Here is an 18,890-nt window from a genome sequence, read left to right on the forward strand (position 1 = left end):
CACCAGATAAGTCTGTTTGGTCTATGAAAAGAGGAGAATGTGGTCAGAAGGGAATGATGAAGCACTTTTCAGGCCATTAGCAAATAAGGAAGATCCTTGACAGGATCTTCTCCAAATGAACACTGCTACATTTCCAGGCACAGATGACCTAGAGCACGCTAATGTAGAGAGGTGCGTGGGGTGCTGTAGTGATGAACAAGCCACTGCTCAAAGCCTGAGGCTGCCTGGGGAGATGGAGTGAGTGATGCAGAAAATAAAGCGTGGAGCCATCACTGTGTTCCTGCAAACGGTGTTTTGCAGAGCACAGTAACCCCCACGGTGAGGAAAAAAGCAGCGGCTGCTGAAATCCATGGCTTGCTGAGGTCAGTTTTTAAATGCACTGGGGAAGGCATTTAAAGAAAAGCCTGGGTGGACGGGCGAACAAATGACGTCAGTGATTAGTCTGACAGGCCACGTCCAAAAGCCAATGAGAAACCAGTGGAGGGGGGAGGAGGGGAGACATCGCGAAGGAATGGAAAAAAAATCTACACACGTTTATAGAAGGACAAGAAATTGACAGACCGTTCTTGATATCTAGAAATGATAGGCTCTTAAAAAGAATAAATATCTCACTCCAAAATGCCAAGAGGCATTACAGTGTGGTTTTGAACAGAGACAAAATACATTCTGTTGCCATACATATACAGCCACGCATAGATACATCTATGAGCAAGAAATATTGGTGACTAACCTTCCTTGTGACAGCGGGAAAGTTGGAAAGACTTAGGGAGCAGGATTCACAACCTTGTGCAAGTTCTCAGCCAGGCGCTGAAGCAGATGGCATTTTTAAACATCTTTTATCCACATGTGACATTGGTGTGCTTTGTCCTGCTTTGCATCAGAAACTGGAATAGATAGAGCAAAGACTCCTAACTGTGATTCCAGACTGGAAAAAAATATGTTTCAAGAGTGGAAAGTTTAGTTATTTTGCTCCTTAAGAAAAAGACCAGTGAGCATTTTTGTGCAGTGCCTAGAGTCAGTGCACGATGACATTCTATAGGGCAGTTTAGTCAGGCTGATAAAGGCATACTAGGAGTCTGAGGAGATGGGAAGCTGGAGGCCATCTGAAATTTGGTGCTTTGGGTCCAGCACCTAAACCACTATCCAACTTGGCAACTAAAAAGCTAGAGATTACAGAGATTACAAACCACTTTTTTTTTTCTGTCCCAGGACTCAGGGCAGGGTCAACAAAGGTTGCTCGCTTGTTTGGTGGAGGTTTGGGCAATGTTAAAGAAAGGCTTTGAGACCCACAACGTTAAGAGTTGTGTCCCCTCCCCCCACTACATGTATTATTTCTCATTTAGCAACCTTGAATTTTGCCTACCATTTTAATAACCCAGTAACTCGGTCCCAAGATCCTTCTGCACCTTTCCACAGGCTGATTCAGCATTCAGTGTTTTGGATCATTTTGCATAATCAACAGACCTTGGTACCCCACGTTCCAAATTGTTCTGAAGGTGTTGAATGGTGGGGCAGATGTCCTCAGATGCTGGACACTCATACCTTCTCTCTGTCGCCACCAGTCTTGCTGCTAGTTTAAAATCTGCAGAAGGTGATTTTCCCTGTGCTAGGGCTGTTGTTCGAAAGGTTTTGCCAGCCTGTTTTTTCATAAATCCTGTGGCTTTTCATCATGTGGGGGGTTGAGGTGAGTGGTGAATTACTTACAGCACAGTTACCTGTTCATCCATTTCATGCTGGAGACCATCCAAGTCTGGTACTTGGTACTGTGCTGCCCTTTAGCGTCACGGATATGTTCTCAAGTCCTGATGCTTCAGTTTGCAATTGCGGCTTCATCTCATCACTGCCGAGGAAAATCTCTTGTCTGGCAATACCCCAAAGCTCCTCTGATGGCAAAACATCAACTTTACTTTTCTGTCATGGCCCTAAGCTTCCCTAATCACTCCCACACCATCTTACGGCTTTTTGGCAGCTTTCTTGCCTCCAAGATGCATTGAATGAGGTTTTCATATTTTCTATTTGTCACAGAGTCTCCTGAAAATCTGCCTTGTTTTTATTTTAGGTTCTTAAGCTTTATTCTCTATGAGTTTTTCTGTTATTTTCTTTTATTTTCATTTGACTACAGCTTCGCTTTTTGATGGCTGCCTTTTCAAATTTTGTGCAGTAAAGTATAACCTAGCACTACTGTTCCTTCTAGGAACATTTAATTGAGAATAACTCCCTTGAGAAGATGACACTTCTATAGCAAGGTAATATATGGAGGTAAGTCAGCTGTCCTAGAGTAAGAGATTGCATTCAGCTCAGAAGAGTACGTAACAAATTACTTGTTTTTGCAGTGTGCAGACAGTACGATTGCTCAAAGGTAGGCAGCCTGTTTTTGATGAAATGCCTGCATTCTGTGAGTACTGCTGGAGCCCACGAGGGGTATTTGCATACCCTGAGTTTATGTCATGAACCTGCATTTTGTGAATGGCATTTGTTATGAAGGAGTTTGGAACATCATTGTTTAAGGTGTCTTTTATCACTGTTCAATATATGCCTTGTGTCATAGTCTTTCCATCGGAGATCTATATCTCCTCTTCCTTGCATTGATCTTGTCAGTTGCTTTGCTCTGAGACTGATTTACTTCAGTAATGGACAGAGTATGTTTAAAACGTCCAAGATCTTTTTTTTACTGTGCTTACGCATTCACCATTTTGTTACATTTTGTTGTGATTTTTCAAGTGAGTTTAATTAGTTTACACATCTGCTCAAGCTGATTTTCACTACATAGCATCTTCCTTAATGCTGAGGTTTCATGCTGACATCTCAAGAAGGTGGTATGAGGACAACTAGCCCTTTCTTGGGGAAGTAATGCATGTGTGGTAGTCTGTGCAAATGCTAATGAAGTATAAAATAATTTCTCTAAATGTTCAAAGTTGCCATAAAACTAAATTTTCCCATAACACCACTGCTAATTACCATTAGCTGTCCTAAAACTGAAAATAAAAGTTACAGCTTACCACCCCTAGAAATGGTTGGCTGCCCATCAGAGAACTTTCTGTCAGCACAGTCCTGCAAAGGAGTGAACCTGGATCCCAGGTCCATCCCTCTCCCATGATGGCCCAGCACAGTGAGCCCTGATGCCTGGCCAGTCGAGGAAGGCAGTCAAGCCTTCAGCCAGGATCAGTGTCCTTCTATGCCTTCCCCTTGCAAGGTGTTCACAAATCAGGATGGATTATGGCTTATCACAGCTGCTCTCAGAGTTGGCTTGTCCCAGCAAAGTGGTGTGATCGCTTTTCACTCCTTTGAACAAGAGCCTCCTTATGTTTGCCTGAGCACCTGCCTTGCTAGACCAAGCATTTCTATTAGTTCTCCTTAGAAATGCTGTAAGAACAAACATAGAGCTCCCCTACTTTGGAAAAAACTCTTCTCCAGAGACAAAAGCAGCTGCCACAGCAGATCTCCCATCTTTATCCCAATGCCATTCACAGTAATATGTCAGTTTTCCAGACTGACAAAAAAAAAAAAAATTAGTTTTTTTAGGTCAGGGTTGCAGTTCTCAGACAGGCTGGCCACTGAGCCAGTTTTTCCATCTGCCCGGAGGGGCCTTGCTGTGGTGCCAGCTGTAGGCACAGTGTCTCAGTGCAAAATAAGGATTCTGGAGAAGTGCTGTGCTTTTCAGGGAGGTTATATGAGAGAGGAAACCAAGCCCTCCAGCCAGTCCAAAAGCTGCACAACTTGTTTGCCACACTCGTTCTCCCTGTTTCCCTACAAGACCAACCGTGTTTTAAAGACTGTGATTCCTGGCTTGCGCCTTGCCTGAATACTTTTATCGTTTTTCTAGGAATTTCAAGCAAGATTGTAAACTAGTTGAAATAGTATTTTGAAACATAGTGAACCTTTATTCAAGACATTCCCAGCAACTGTTGGTCTGAGAGCACATACTCCTCCCTGCACCCCATCCCCCAGGTTGTATGAATTTGCTCATTCCCACAGCAATTTAATCTCAGGTTGGATAGAGCTCACTCTTGTTAAATAACAAGAATCCTTTGCTCTACGTGAATTTTCAGGCACCCTTATCTTGCTTAGGAAACATAAGGCTTTTTAGAGAAAAAAAAAGTTACCCTTAGTAATGTTCCACCTTTTAACCCTGTTCAAAATATATTTGTTTTACATGGGAAAACAGGCATATCCATCCCTCCCCCCCCGCGAGGTGTTTCAGTAGCCTCTCTGCGCTTCCAGATTATCAAGCAAGGCGCTGACTGGCACGCACACAAATATGCACACAGCACAGCCATTCAAAGCACCCAAGCACAGCAATCAAGGACAGGATGGGACCAACCCAAGACTCATTTGTAAGCTTGACAGGTCTGCAGGCTACACCTCTCCTCAGCAGAAATCCAGCTCCACGGGAGGGCTGCCTCCAGTGAGACCAGCATCAGGCAGCTCCCATTTAACTCCAGAGTTACCTAAAGCTTCCATGCGGCCATTTGTGGGGTAAGCCAGGTATTCCTGCTGTCCCAGGGCTAATGATCTGCTCAGAGTCCCAGCTCTTATCCAGAGGCAGGTTATTTAACTTTTTTCTCTTTGCAACATAACTTTGAGTCATGGTCCTCTAGTCCAGCAAACATTTAATTTTTAGGCAGCTCAACCACTGGAGATAAGCGGCTCCAGGAAACTATGTCCAGCATACCTTGATCCTGGGAGTTTTAAGTCCTCCAGCTAAGTTCTTGCTGCATCCAGATCAGGATCTAAAGCAGGGTCCGCACAACAGCTCCAACTCTGCCTGCCGAAGAGAGAACAACACATCAGCCCTGAGATGTTAAATTAAGCTGCTAAAAATGGAGGGCCACGTGATTTTGTGCAGTGCATCGCTTATCTGTCCTAGCACTCACAGGTCATGGAAGGCTCCGTCCCTGCCCGGCGGTGTTCCTGCTTCCAGAGGTAACACAGGGAATCAGAGGGCTGACACTCACCTTGCAGAGATTTGCTGCTCAGCAGCTTAACTGCAACTGCCCCTCCTTACGCACAGAATTAAGCCAGAATTAAGACTAGCCACCACCATGCTGACACTGGCCTGTGACACGTCCCAAGGCAGCCATTTCCTCTCAGGCAAAGCCAGTTCATTTTAAAAGGTAAAAGCAGATGAAATATCTTCCTTGTCCCCTACTAAGGCAAGGGAAGGAGAATTGATTTGTTTCTTGTGCCCCTTTACCAAACCAAGTGCAAAATCACCTTGCTCAGTACTTTATCCTGCATACGCCCATCAGACATGCAAATCCAGAGGCAGAAGGTGGATGGAGTCACAGAGTTCCTTTCTACCACACGGCAGTCTTGAGAGCACAGCCCTGCACCACACCTTATTTTGGCTCACAGGCAGGAGCCTTGCCTCTCCCATGTGGAACAAGCAGCTCACCAGGCTGCACACATCAGCCACATGCAGCGGACACTGTGCCACGCAGGCACCTGTATCTGCTCATTACACACCCCCCCTTCTATTTTCACTGACAGACAGAAAAGACATTTCAGATGGTGATAACTTTTATTGATGTAAGGTGGTACACAAACAGATCAGTTTCTATCAGCCTCTCCACCTCCCCCAGGCTCGGGGAGAAGTTGGAGGAGTGGGGGAGACAAGGGAACAGAACTGGCCTCTCACTGCAGAATGCAGAGCTAAGCGGTGGTGAAGAAGGGCAGGGGCTCCAACAAGGGAGAATCCTGCTTCCCTAGGCAGCAGGGGGGCTTGTGTGCTCGGCTCACTCCTTGGATGCCATGTGGACCATCAAGTCCACAACACGGTTGCTGTATCCATACTCGTTATCATACCTGGGGACAGAAAAAAAGTGCTGTCACGGCTGACCCATTCCTTGCATCCCTTCTTCCATTCTTCTAGCTCCCTTGCCCCATCCTACACAACTGATCCAGGCAGCTTCCCATCCACTTCCAGTAAAGAAAGCGATGAGCATCCCACCCATGTGTCCAAGAGGGGAAGGAGAAAACTATAGTTGTTTCAGCTAAGAAGCAATCTCACTCCATCGAGACTGTTACAAGCTGGAGCCAACTCTACTCCGCACAGGTCTGTGTATCCCCCTGGAATGCCAGCAGTGACCAACAGGACCCAACTCTGTAACCTGCCTGTGCCAGCCCTCACCAAGGCTGCACCTACCAGGAAACCAGCTTGACAAAATGGTCGTTCAGTGCAATGCCAGCACCCGCATCAAAGGTGGAGGAATGGCTGTCACCATTGAAGTCACAGGAGACAACCTGAAAAAGAGGGGAAATTTTAACACACAGCTACCCAAGATCCCAGCAAAGCTGCTGCCAGACAAAAATGAGGCAAGTGACAGTAACCACAGGCCAGGAGACTGGGAGCTCCTTACCTGGTCCTCTGTGTATGCCAGGATGCCCTTCAGGGGCCCATCGGCAGCAGCCTTCACTACCCGCTTAATGTCATCATACTTGGCCTGAGAAGAGACAGATGGTCAGATCCCAACTCACACAAAATGTTTGCCGGGGGCAGGGGAGGGAGGAAAAACACATGGAAGCACCACAGCAGGTGCTATTTTCACAAAGATCAAGTCTTCAGGGACAAAGTCAGGTACACAGACGGCAACTGAAGGAGCAAGACGGAGTTTAGAGGAAGCAGGGGCACTATCTGAAGCTTGACAGGACCTTGCCCACAACACTTACTGGCTTTTCCAGACGGCAGGTCAGGTCCACAACAGAGACATTAGGGGTTGGCACACGGAAAGCCATTCCAGTAAGTTTCCTGTGAGAGAAGTGAGTCAGCAAAAAATAGCACCTGGGACCCTTCTGCCAGCCCTCCTTTCCCCTAGGAATATTCTGCCTCCTACTCATAACCAAGAAGGGGCACCCACCCATTAAGCTCAGGAATGACTTTTCCCACAGCCTTAGCAGCTCCAGTAGATGCTGGGATAATGTTCTGAGCGGCACCTCTGCCATCCCTCCACAGCTTCCCAGAGGGTCCATCCACTGTCTTCTGTGTGGCTGTGATGGCATGAACAGTGGTCTGAGAAAAGAGCACAGGAGTAAGAACACAGCCAATACTCTCCAGAAACAGCATCCCAGGGGACACAAGGAGTTACTGATGCTTTCCCTCCCACATGAGGGGACCTGTGGATAGGGCACCCTGAGTTCTCAGCACCAAGCTGCAGACCTACCATAAGACCCTCCACAATGCCGAAGTTGTCATGGATGACCTTGGCCAAGGGCGCCAGGCAGTTAGTAGTGCATGAAGCATTGCTGGGGTAGAGAGAAAAAGGCACATCAGCCAGAGGTGAGAGGAGACCCCACACAGCTGGTAAGAGCTCCAGGCCAGAAAACATCTTCCTCTCTCCTTACCTGACAATTTTCAGAGACTTGTCGTACTTCTCATGGTTGACACCCATCACAAACATGGGAGCATCAGCTGAGGGGGCAGAGATGATAACACGCTTGGCGCCACCCTTCAGGTGAGCCTGGAGAGGAAGAGGTAAGACATGAGACAACTCAAGATCCCTCCAAGCTTGCTTCTTCACCACCTCTTCTCCCTTACAGCCCCATCTTGAGCAATTCTGTACATGGTAACGTGCCCCACAGGCAGGAGTGGTTGTATATCCCTTCTCTCGTGTGCCACTATGACATACTTACCCCAGCCTTATCCATGGTGGTGAAGACACCGGTGGACTCCACAACATATTCAGCACCAGCATCTCCCCACTTGATGTTGCTGGGGTCACGCCTGAGGAGGGACAGAACTGTAAGAGCTGCTCCACAAGACACACACTTTCATGTTCCAGAGGGGTGAGAGGGAAAGAGATTACTTACTCCTGGAAGATGGTGATAGCATTCCCATTAATCACAAGTTTGCCATTCTCAGCCTTAACAGTGCCCTTGAAGTGACCATGAGTAGAGTCATATTTGAACATGTAAACCTAACAAAGAGAGAGAGAGAGAGGAAGGTCAGGTACCTGGGCTGCCATCCTCCTGTAACACTCGTTTTTCCTGGGAAGCTACTAGAACAGATCTAGAGAAGCCCTACTCAGAAAGGCCCAGAGGGGGCACTACAAGGCAACTCACCATGTAGTTCAGATCAATGAAAGGATCGTTGATGGCCACCACTTGGACTTTGCCAGAAAGGATGGCAGCCCGGGTGACCAGGCGGCCGATGCGGCCAAATCTGGAGAGAGAGAAGGACACGGGTGTGAAGGCACAACAGGGAACCTACTGGGCTGAGCATGGCAGGCAGTCCTTGGCAGCCTTCCCTCGGGATCATCCGCTCCTCCCTGCCCAACAGGGCAGGGGGGAGCCCTGCAGCCCGTCCAAAGGCCAAGGCACCCTGGTTAAAGATTAAGAGCGACCCCCAACCCAGAAAGGTCAAGTGCTAAATTTACTGAGGCCCCGGGGATCCAATTACTCCTCGGCCCGGCACGAGAAGGTCACATCCCCGGGGCGGTCACCGACACACGATCCACCGGGTGACTTTTCGGTGGGAGGTTGCGGGGATCCCCGGGGATGCGTGGGGGAAAATTGGGGTAGCCAAGCAGCGGCATCGCCTTCCGGGGTGAGTCACCCCGAATCTGCAGGGAAGTGACTCAGCAGGTACCGCTTTGCCCCGGGGGACGACGGCGGAGCGGGAAACGGTGGGGCAGAGCGGGGACCGGTGGGGCTCAAACCGCCCCCTCCCCCCAATCCTCCCCCGCGCCCTTGAGGCGACCTTGCCCCCCCCCCCCCCATCCCCGGTCCCTCCACACCCCATTGACCCCGGCACTCACCCGTTGACTCCGACTTTCACCATCTTTGCTTCTTCGGGATGTTCCTGCGGGCAGAAACCGCCGTTGAGGGCCTGAGGGGAACCGGCCGCAACCGCCCCCCGCGGCCGCGCGCGCCCCGGGCACCGTTAGCGTCTCGCCCCTCGCTGAGGGGGCGCGAGGGGGGTGGGCGAGGGGGTACCTGCGCTCCGCGCCCGCCCCCACCCGGGCGATCATCCCCCCGCCCCGGGCCATCATCCCTCCCCTCCTCCCCCCCTGCTCCCCCCAGCCCGCGACAACTACCCGCCCCCATCTCCTCCTTCTCCTCCTCAAGTGATCATCCCGCACCCCCACGTCCCCATCTTCCCCCTCATGCCACCCCCGCCATTTTGCGCCGCGCCGCCTTTGTGCCCGCGGGCCCCGGCGCCACGCGGCCCCGCTCCGCCCGGGGGCTGCCGCCGGCTGCCGCCCCCCCGCCAGTGGGCGGTGTGTGTATATGTGGGGAGGGGGAAACCTCACACGCCCACCCCCCACCGCCACTCTCTCACTCCGCGCATCTCCCGCCGCCCCCGCCTGTTACCTGCTGCCTCCAAGCCGCCGAGCGCGCAGTGAAGAGGTGGCGCAGCCCCGCTCCGCCGCCCTTTATAGGCACGGAAGGGCAGGGCTGGGTCCCGCCCCGCCGCGGCACCGCCCAATGGGAGCGCGGGGGCCGGGCCGGGCTACGTGCGCTCGCGCTGCGGGTGCGGCTGCCGGAGCTCCCCCGCGGCCCCCGCCCCGCCGCCCCCCGGCAACAAAGGCCCCACGCCGGGAACGGCGGGTCCGCGGGGCTCGGCACTCACCCTCCTCCCGCCGAGCCGCCCCAGGGATGGCGGCGGTGAGAGATGGCCTGGTCTTTGCGGGGAGGTGCCCCCAGGGCGGGAATGGGCGGCTGCGCCCCTGCCCGAGGAGGCGGGGAGGGACCCCCCCGTCCCCTCCCGGTGATGGGCTGCCCCCACTGGGCTCGCTACTGCCCCGGGGGATGGCGTACGCTGCTTTCACCTGGTAACAAAGAGCAGGCACCCCCCAACCCCCGGCTGCAGCCTGCGCCCTCCTGCATGGAATAGTATCCAGTATCTGAAGGGGACCTACAGAGAAGCCGGGAAGGGACTTTCTGATAGGAACTGTAGTGATAGAACAAGGAGTAACGGGTATAAATTGAAAGACGGGAAATTTAGGTTGGATATTAGCATTAACTTTTTTACTCTGAGGGTAGTGAGACGCTGGAAGGGGTTGCCCAGGGAAGTCGTGGATGCCCCAACCCTGGAAGTGCTCAAAGCCACATTGGATAAGGCCTTGAGCAACTCGGTCTAGTGGTAGGTGTCCTTGGCCATGGCAGGGGGACTGGGACTAGATGATCTTTAAGGTCTATTCTAACCCCTTAACATTCTATAATTCTGTGGTAGCAAGGGCTGCAGGGATGCTGGGGACCCCCCGAGGGAGCAGCCCCTTTGCATCTCCCATTCCCCTCGGCGCTGGGAAGCTGCAGGTGTTGGTTGGGAGCTCTCTCGCCCCCCGCCTGGGACCCTCCCCGGGTGGGTTTATCCAGGCATGTCCTGGAGGGGCCCCGGCCGGGTTGCGGCGTGAGCACCATCTTAATGAGGCACTGCGGCACTGGTGCCGCTGCCCGCGGGACGTGACGGCGGAAATCCTGCTCGTCTGCCGCCTCGGCCCGCCTTCCCCGGCTGCCTGCGAAGAGGAAGGGTTCCTAGCATGGCCGCTGCCCAGCTCCCCGCCCCCCATTCCGGGCTCCCTCTCGGAGTCCTGCCGGGCTGCATCTCCCGGCTCGGTGCGGGGCACGTGCGGCAGGACAAACCCGCGTTAGGTACAACGCCCACAGCACGCCCAAATCCCCCCCATCCAGGTGGAAGGTGTGGGAACAGTGTTGTCTCTTCCAACTCAGAGTCTGTGATTCTAATGGATTCCGGTGATTGTAACGGATGGAAATCTGGATTGGCGGAGGGCGGGGAGGGGAGGTGGAAGGAGGAACGTCCCTCTGGCTGCTCGGCTGAGCAGGTCTTTGATGATGAAGAGGGGGGAGAGGGCTGGGGGAACGACGCAGGTACTGGGGTGGGGGGCAGAGAGGGGTCACACAGCTCAAACGTAACCCAACTCTCCTTATACCGCTGCTATTCCCGGTGCTGCCGAGGTGCTTGTGGCTAAGTTTAGACCCAGCTGAGGTTACAACCTTTCCTTAAAGGCCAGAGGATGATGATGGCTCTCGTGGTACAGCAGCGGGGCTGCGAACGCGTGCCGGGGTCCGTGGTGCCCCAGCCGCAGCCCACCGAGGGAGGCTCCCCGGGGAAAGCTTCAGCGCAAACAGGAGGCCCCTGTGTTTGCTCTGGCGGGGGCAGAGTGCGGCCGGCATAAGCCAACGCGGCCCTTTTACCCCGGTGCCCGGTCGATCCCTCACCCGTGTCCCGCCCCCACCCGGCAGCACCGCGCCGCAGCCGCGCGTGCCGCCCGCCCCACGCGGAATGGCGGCGGCGGCGGCACAGCCCGGTGTGGACCCGCGCGTGGGGCCGGGGGCGCGGGCCCCGCTCTGCCACCGCCTCCCGCCCGCCCCGCGGCCGGGGGGCGGCCACCGCCGAGCTCGGACGAGGCAAACAGTACAGCGTGTTTAATCAGCGAGTCCTCAGGCGCGGGGAGGAGGGGAGAGGGCTGCCGGCGTAGCCGGGGGTCCAGCGGCCGAGGGGAGCAGCTGCGGAGCTGGGCAGCTCCTCCCGGTACCGCCGCGCCGCTTGCCCGCAGCCGCCGCCGCGCTCCTTCGGGGCGGGAGCTTCGGGGCTTCGTCCAGCCGTGCGCCGTGCCGGTTCCCGAGCCGCGCTGGTTCACCACGCCGTGCCGGTCCCCGAGCCTCGGTGCCCCTGGTTGTGGAGAAGCGGGGCTGGTGAGCCGCCCAGCGGCGTCCCGCCCGCCTGCTCCCGCCCCGGCTGGGCCCCAGCACAGCCCCGGCAGCGCGGGGGGTCTCTGGTTCCGGTCCTGGCCCCGGCTGCTGGCAGGTGGTGGCCCCACAGCCTGCCCCGCTGCCCCCATCTGCTCGCTATCTGTGCGTTCAAGTCTTCCCTTAACTTTGTCCCTGCCCGCTTGTTCGAGCCCCCTCACTGCTGGCCCTCTCACCTCAGAGCCCCTCCAAATCTAACACCCCAAACCACTGAAGGTCCCGATGCGGTCCAGTTTCAGCCCAAAGCAGCCCCTGGGCATGGCTTTCCAGGCCCAATCTCCAGGCAATGCCCACTTGCGACTGGCGAGGGTCTTGCGCCAGAGAGAAGAACGGGCAGCTCTAGCTCCAGATGGGAGGAAGGGGAGGGTGGAGGAGACCAACTGAGGACCAAAGCTGGACCCCTCCTTTGTGTCCTCTTCGGCCAGTGTGGACTCGGGCTCCAGGGGCAGCAACCGTGAAAGGAGCATCTGGGATAAACAGAAGGAAGAGGGGGGTGAGAGCAGAGATCCCTTTGCTCCTGGCTATAAGCTTTGTACCCCCTTGTACTCCACTGCCCGCACCCTCCTTAGGGGTCAGGCAGGACCTAAAGTGATGTCTGCACACAGCACTGTGCCTGTGACATTGCATCCAGACAGAGGGAAGGGCTAGATCACCAGCTCTTGCTGTCTGAAATGACTTTGCTGTTGATAACAGCAGGCAGGCACCTGCTGTGAACCTCTGCCTGCATGCAGATTGCCCTGCTCTTGTCAAGCCATACACCTCCCTCCCAGTCCTGGATTTGGAAGGTAACAGGCTTCGGTCCTTGCTCCTCTTGTGGATGCTGAGCAGCTCTGCGTGTTCAGGCTGCTGTGTGGCATTTCATTTTTTCCAGAGGGCTGGTGGGAAGGATGGAAGGATGGACCCGTCTCAAACTGCTGGTAAGAGGGAGAGGCAGGAGCACAGCAGGTGTGAGGAAGGGGGACTCCCCATCTGCTGGGAATCCTCTAGATCATCTTTGCTGATTGTACACCCCCAGCACTGCTGGAAGCCTGCAGACAAGGGTTGAGGGGTGCATTGGGCGCAATAGAGGCACAGCTTGGCTGCCCTAGGAAGCAGCCTATGGTAACCGTTCCACATCTGTCTCTCACATGGATGCTGAGCTAAGGCTGAAGATGCCTTTGTGCAGCTCTTTGCGATAGCGAGTTAACTGAAGCGGACACAGGCATCTTCAGTGAGGAGTGAAAGTGGTGAGTCATACCAGGATCAGTCTTGTGATTTTAGTTCACGTCCTGACTACTTCCCTGGAGCTTTCCCAGGGTTATGTGAAGGCAAGGTGTTGGGGCTCAGGTTAGGGTTTGGGTAAGAGGGAGCTGTGTAGATTTGAAAGCCAAAAATATTATTGCTGAAACTACTGAGGATAAAAGATTTACTCAAGTGAAGAAGCCTTTAGCTGGCATCCTGACTGTGGCTCTTGGCCTTAGAGTGTCTACTGAGGGGCAATACTGAGCTTAGGAGCAAAAATCCTGGCCAAACAGGATACATCTTCTCTCTGAAATGTCAGAATCAGGCATTGAACATGATGAGAGATACACCCGTGATTTCTGGTTGTTGCTGACACAGAGCAGGGTTAGATGGGGCAGGCTCTTTACCGTTACAATCCTCTGCAGAGCACTAAAAAGCTTTTGTGTGTTTCCCATCTTGAAATGCTGATGCTCTTTAGGAGCTGGGTTATAAAGTCACCCTAGAGCTGAGGCTGCTGGACTGAAGGGGAGGGAGCAGTGAGAATATACAGCAGCCTCCAGTAGTTGAAATTTGGGACCACCACTCATTTGAGGTTCAAACACAACTTCCCCAAATTGTCACTCCACTTCTGAAACCTCCCTCAGCTCTCTCCCAGTCCCTCCTACCTGTAGCCTCTGTCCTGGTAAGGACACAGTCTGAACGCTGGCAGAGAGCAGAACCAAGAGGAGGAAAAACGAACAAGGCCATGACTGGAGCTCCAGCATCTTCTTCTTATCCCAGGGCTTGTGGGAGGTGAGGCAGGACATGCAGCATCTGTGTCGAATGCAGTCCCTTGCCCTTCTCTGCCTTTATAGCTTTGATTCTGGCCAGTGCCTGGCCCCCAGCTCCCGCCTGATCCACCCCCTGGAGCTCCTTAACCTTTCAGCCCTTTTGTCCAGGGTGATATATTTCAGGGTGAGCTCAGCAAGACCCCTTCCTCTAAAGAAAAAGGACACAAAGGTGTTTACTGAGTGTCTGGAAAGACTAATGTCTTCAACTCAACTCACTCAATGTGAGTTGAGCTGCTGCTGCCCAGGACCTGGAGGTATCTGTCAGGGTCAGGAACGGGGTGACACTTTGAAACATGTACCAAAGGAGGATATTGAAGGCTGCATTGTGTAACGGTATTGAACATACTCCTTGTAGGCAGAGTGCTGTTACTGCTGTTTCTCTAATCAGCATGAGCATGAACTACAGCTCAGCTAGCAGTGGGCACACTGCTGGCTGCACAGAGCAGACACAGATTCAGCTCTGTGACAATACAGGCATTTGGTTTTAGTATTTATATTTTGGTGAGACGGTTGGCCTCGGAATGAAGAGCTCCTGCTGCAGAAGGTGGGTGAATTCCGGTACCATATGGAATTTGTAGCAGTGACAAGCAGTGACTACAACCCTAGGTCTAGTACTAGTGGGTATATAATATGCAGGCTGGTTGTCCCAAGTCACCATCTGGAGGACTGGAGTGAGTTTCCAGAGGAACCGTCACAGAAAAGACCTTGTCGAGGCTCAGCTTGCACTTTCTCAAGCTCAGGCACACAATGGAAGCAGGACGGCAAGGAGCAGATTCCTACCTCCTAAATCTTCTGGCCATTAGTTCCCCCCCTTTGTTTACCTCTCCCATTTTATTGTAGTTTCTCACCAGTTGAACAAGGCAATGAGGTCACTGTTTGGAGATTAGGGTGCAGAAGTCAGCCTGTGTGTGAAGACAGAAACTAATCAGGAAGGTTTGTCAGGGGAGAGGGATGGGGGGACTGTACCCCAGTACAGGATTAGTAATGGTTGTACTGGGTGAGTTTAAAACCACCTTAAACTTCCCTTTCTTCAGTACTGTTGCACAAAGCAGTTGGGTCAAAACTTGACAGGAAGTGTTGTGCTGCCTGCTTTTATTTTTTACAAGGAAAGAAGAAAATTAGAAAAAAAAAAAAAAGGTCTTTTTTTTTTTTCAAGGAAATAAGAGAAGTAGAAAAAAAAAGTCTTTTGCAGAGACAACAAAAGTCACAGTTCGGATATTTGCTCTTCCTCCCTCCCTCTGTTCCTTCCTTCTGCACTTGCAGATGCTGATTTGTGGGTCCCTTTCTTTGCTGCCCAAGGAGCTAGAAAGTTTTATGAACTGTTTTGCAACCAGTCCATGAGAAGTGAGTAGGGGGCATCACTCTGGAGCATTGATGCTGGAAGAAGGAGACACTTTGAATAGGTGGGGATATCCAATTTTGTTAGCTCTAGCTGATATCTGTGACCCATGTCTGGTGCTGGTTCCAGAGCAATGCACTGCTCTTGTGATCCTGTCCCCTGTCACCCCCTCGCCTGGCCCAGCACTTGGAGGGGCTCCCTAGGTCCCTGCTAATGTCCTTCACTGAGACCTTTCGTGGGGAACAGGATTACTTTTATACCAGCCTTTTACCTTCATACCAGCCTTTTAATCTACAAAGCACAGGTGACTGCTGGAGAGCCATGGGATGTGCTGTCCACGTGGGCATTCAGACGGGGCGCCTGGGCACAAACAGAGTGTGGGATGTGTGTACAGCCATGTGCTGGGTGCAGTAGGGTATGGAGCATTGTGGTGTGAAAGATTCAGAGGGGTGGAAAAGAAAGGAAGGAGGACAGGAAGTGAGCACGTGTTCATTCCACATGCAAGATGTCCCAGAGGATGCTGTTCTGTATTTCCCAGTCACATCTGACCATCCAGGAGCTGAGTCAGCCTGCCAGAGCACTCATGCTGCCGGCAAGAGAGCTGCAGGCAGGTGCATCTCGGGTTGAACGCACTGGTTGCAGGAGTCAGGTCTTTCCTGAGTGAAAGGTAAGTACCAAAGCAACAACACTTTGTTTCTGATACGAAATGTAGCAGCAGCATGACCTGGCATCCTCTGAATGTGGTGGCCCCCGTACTGCAAGAATGCCAGAAATGTGTTTGCAACTGCTCCAAAATTCCAGTCCACTTGCACAAACACTGAGCCCTGCAGGGGTGGACAGGCTCGGAGATCTCAAGTGACAAGTCCCCTCCTTAGGTCCAGCAAAAGCTGGCACTGGCAAGGGGGAAGGAGCCATCACTGTCTCCTGCTAAACAAGAAACTTCAGAGACTGCAGAAAATTTGCAAATTTTCTTGCAGATTCTTGTAAATTCTTGCAAATCCAGCAAAAATTGGATAAAATGGTGCTCAATTGCTCAGGTGCCATGATGTTGCAGCTGCTCTGTGTCCCAGATCCTTGCTGGGACTGCAGTAGCACTGAATAGTTGGTCTGACATGTCCTGGCAGCGACTGTGAAGTGAAAAGGCTTTGGCAGACGAGTCCCCAGTTGCCCCAGTTTTCTCAGACTCAAATAGGTTATTGTCCTTTTTCCTCTCTGATGCTAACAAGTTTCCTCTATAAAAACCCTTCCCCCTCTGATGCTAGGGCACTGATCTGAGAGCTTGCAAGACCACCAGAAAAGTGGTCTCCTGCTAAATCACAATCAGTGTTTTACAAACAGTTGCTTGTATAGGAAAGGAGCAGAGCAAGTGGAGAGTGGGAGGACCGGGAACTGAGTGAAGTACCCTGAGGGAACGCCCCTTGGCCCATGGTGATGGAAAGGGATAATGGTTGCTGCAGGCTCTAGAAGGAAGAGCAATGCTCACATTATTCCACTGGTATCATTTGTAGGAAGTTCAGAGCAGCCATGGTCAGGAGGCCCTCAGAGAATGGAAACACCACTGATCTTGGCAGTGAGTAATCCCAATGCCTCAGAAGCAAGGGAGTGACATTAGTACTTCAGTAGCAATTCCTGGTCATTTTGGCAGCCACCAAAATATCTGCTTGTGAGGAACAGAAGGGCAGCAACCATCTACTTTAAGCAGTAGCCACTGTGTAGTTGTCCAAATCCCTTTTGGGTTTTGCCTCATCTTTCTGCAGGACTTCTTGATCCATGACACAGGACTGCTAATTTTTCCAATGTCAGGAGATGACAGTGAGGAGAGGGGTTGCTCCACCTGAAGAAGTTGCAGAAAGGGACCAACTGGAGCTCTCACTCACTGACTTTCCACTCTCACTTGTCCAGGCAGCGCAGTGTCAGGACAGAGCAAAAGACAGGGTGCAAAGCAGGGAAGGAGCCACCATGTCACTCATTTAGTGATTGCCAAACCCTCCTCCATCTCTCCCGAAGAAGTTTTGTACTGAAAAAGCATGGCCTGAAGGTGAGCCAGTGCATAAGAGTTTTATGGCCACCTTGCTTCCTCTATCCACCCATTCATATTTCCCCTACTGCAGTATTGTCAACATTATCTCACTTATTGCACAGGCTTGTAAAACCTCGAGCCTGAGCAGACACCCATACATGCTGCCCTTTTCTTTTTTCATTCCCATATGTGAGTGACAAACCCCGTGGGTGGTGGGGGAATCACGTACTGTGTGCATGACTGTGTCATATTTACTGCTGCTGCCTCTCTCTCCTGTAGCCTTCACTGAATATTTTACCAGCGAGGAAGGGAGAGAGAGAGGGGCAATATTGCTGTAGCTTTCTGATCTTTGTATTTCACGTGATTGTCCTGTAGCTACTGGCATGCTCTGGATTTGGAGTGTATCCGTACTGGTGTCTGGCTCTTATGCCAGTGGTGGCAAGTGTGCAGGTATTCTCACTGTGCCATGGGACTCAGGTGTGGTGTTTGGTCCACATTGCCCACTCCAGTAGATACACCTGTCACCCCATCACTACCCCCCATTCTACTTGCTTCTACACCCATTTAACATGTTTATGTCCATTCAAGTATTGGCATGAAAAACCATAGGCCCGGGTCCGTGCAAAGCTATGCAATTACTAATGACTTTTCTTTTTTTTTTAAATAGGGATCAAATTAAGCTACAGCAATCCTTTATTGCTAGTTATGCAGCCAGGCCAGAGGGGAACTGAGCAGCGTGCTCTACTTCCTGGGTGAAGTAAGGGTAACCCCAATGACTGTGGGAACTTGGTAGATCCTCAGAGACAGAGATTGCAGAAGATCTGCAGGAAGCTGCAGAGAGGAGGAGGACCCTTCCTGTCCCTGCCCAGCTAGTGACTAGTCTGCTTTGTAGGCAGCTGACAGGTAAGAAGAAATTATTCTGTAGTAATAGCTCTGGGACAAATGCCAACTTGCCTCTGAGACAGGAGGTTAAAGGTTATTTATGTGATTAACACAAAATCTAATTTAGGGCACTTCATGTTCACAGGGCAGTTCAAGCAGTGCCAGGACTGACTTGAACACTGATGTGGCATTCCTGGAAGAAAGAGGGTAAATGCCAGTCTTATTTGAAACATAATTGGATTTGCAGCAAATACATTCCAAAAAGCACAGTGAAACAACCAATGCTATCAGTATACTTAGTGACTTGATCAAATCAGAGTTATTAAAAGTTAAAGTTTTTAGTGTTAAGTTGCTTTTGTTTTGGTTTTTTAAAACTTTTAAAAGATTTATTGAAGTCTTTTGAAGCACTCTAGTCTAAGTTAACCTGTCTCTCTCTCTTTCTCCACAGCCCCCAATCTCTCAACTCTTCTTTGATGAAATCTGTCCAAGAAAAAGATGCAGGTAACTTCCCCTCAGAGCCCTGCTGAGCTTTACAAGGCAAGAGCTCCTAAAAAGATCAAACATAAAAATGCCTAATCCCAGCAAAATCGTATTGGTCCTGTGTTGAAAGAGGCTGAATAGTGTATTATAAGCATGTACAAAATGAGAAAAGAATGAGAAGTAGTTTGGCTCTTCTTAGAAAGAGTTTCTTTCAAAGATTTATTTTCTTTTTTTTTTTTAATAAAAGCAGCTTACTCTTATCTGCAAAGCCAGGGCAAAATTGGTCAAAGTGGCAGCTATGTTCAGCACTGCCTTTCTTTGTGGAGATACCAAAAGGCAGGATTGGAATTGCTTTAGCCTGGTGTTAACTTCCATTTTGTCCTCATTTAAAGCACTGTCATATTATGGG

The 18,890-nt window shown here is 51.6% G+C and overlaps 1 protein-coding gene and 1 long non-coding RNA gene across 4 annotated transcripts; one reads left to right on the top strand and one right to left on the bottom strand.

Moving 5' to 3' along the window:
* Positions 1-5,502: 5,502 nt before the first annotated feature.
* GAPDH (glyceraldehyde-3-phosphate dehydrogenase) lies at positions 5,503-9,402 on the bottom strand. Its single transcript, XM_032680676.1, has 12 exons — positions 9,310-9,402; positions 8,754-8,797; positions 8,059-8,158; positions 7,807-7,913; positions 7,630-7,720; positions 7,342-7,457; positions 7,161-7,242; positions 6,858-7,009; positions 6,670-6,748; positions 6,360-6,443; positions 6,146-6,243; positions 5,503-5,805 (listed from the first exon to the last, which is right to left on the bottom strand). The coding sequence occupies exons 2-12, from the start codon at positions 8,774-8,776 to the stop codon at positions 5,736-5,738; spliced, it is 1,002 nt and encodes a 333-aa protein (XP_032536567.1). The 5' UTR covers positions 8,777-8,797; positions 9,310-9,402; the 3' UTR covers positions 5,503-5,735.
* Positions 9,403-11,634: 2,232 nt separating this feature from the next.
* Positions 11,635-18,762, top strand: LOC116782372. Of its 3 annotated transcripts, none has more exons than XR_004355218.1 (4): positions 11,635-17,137; positions 17,787-18,022; positions 18,147-18,208; positions 18,450-18,762. It is a non-coding gene; the product is annotated as an uncharacterized LOC116782372 (long non-coding RNA). The 3 variants fall into 3 exon arrangements; XR_004355217.1 differs by having other exon boundaries at positions 11,635-16,669; positions 17,002-18,022; XR_004355216.1 differs by having other exon boundaries at positions 11,635-18,022.
* The last annotated feature ends 128 nt before the right edge of the window (positions 18,763-18,890 follow it).

The sequence above is a fragment of the Chiroxiphia lanceolata genome, chromosome 2 (assembly GCF_009829145.1).
Source record: "Chiroxiphia lanceolata isolate bChiLan1 chromosome 2, bChiLan1.pri, whole genome shotgun sequence".
NCBI lineage: Eukaryota > Metazoa > Chordata > Aves > Passeriformes > Pipridae > Chiroxiphia > Chiroxiphia lanceolata.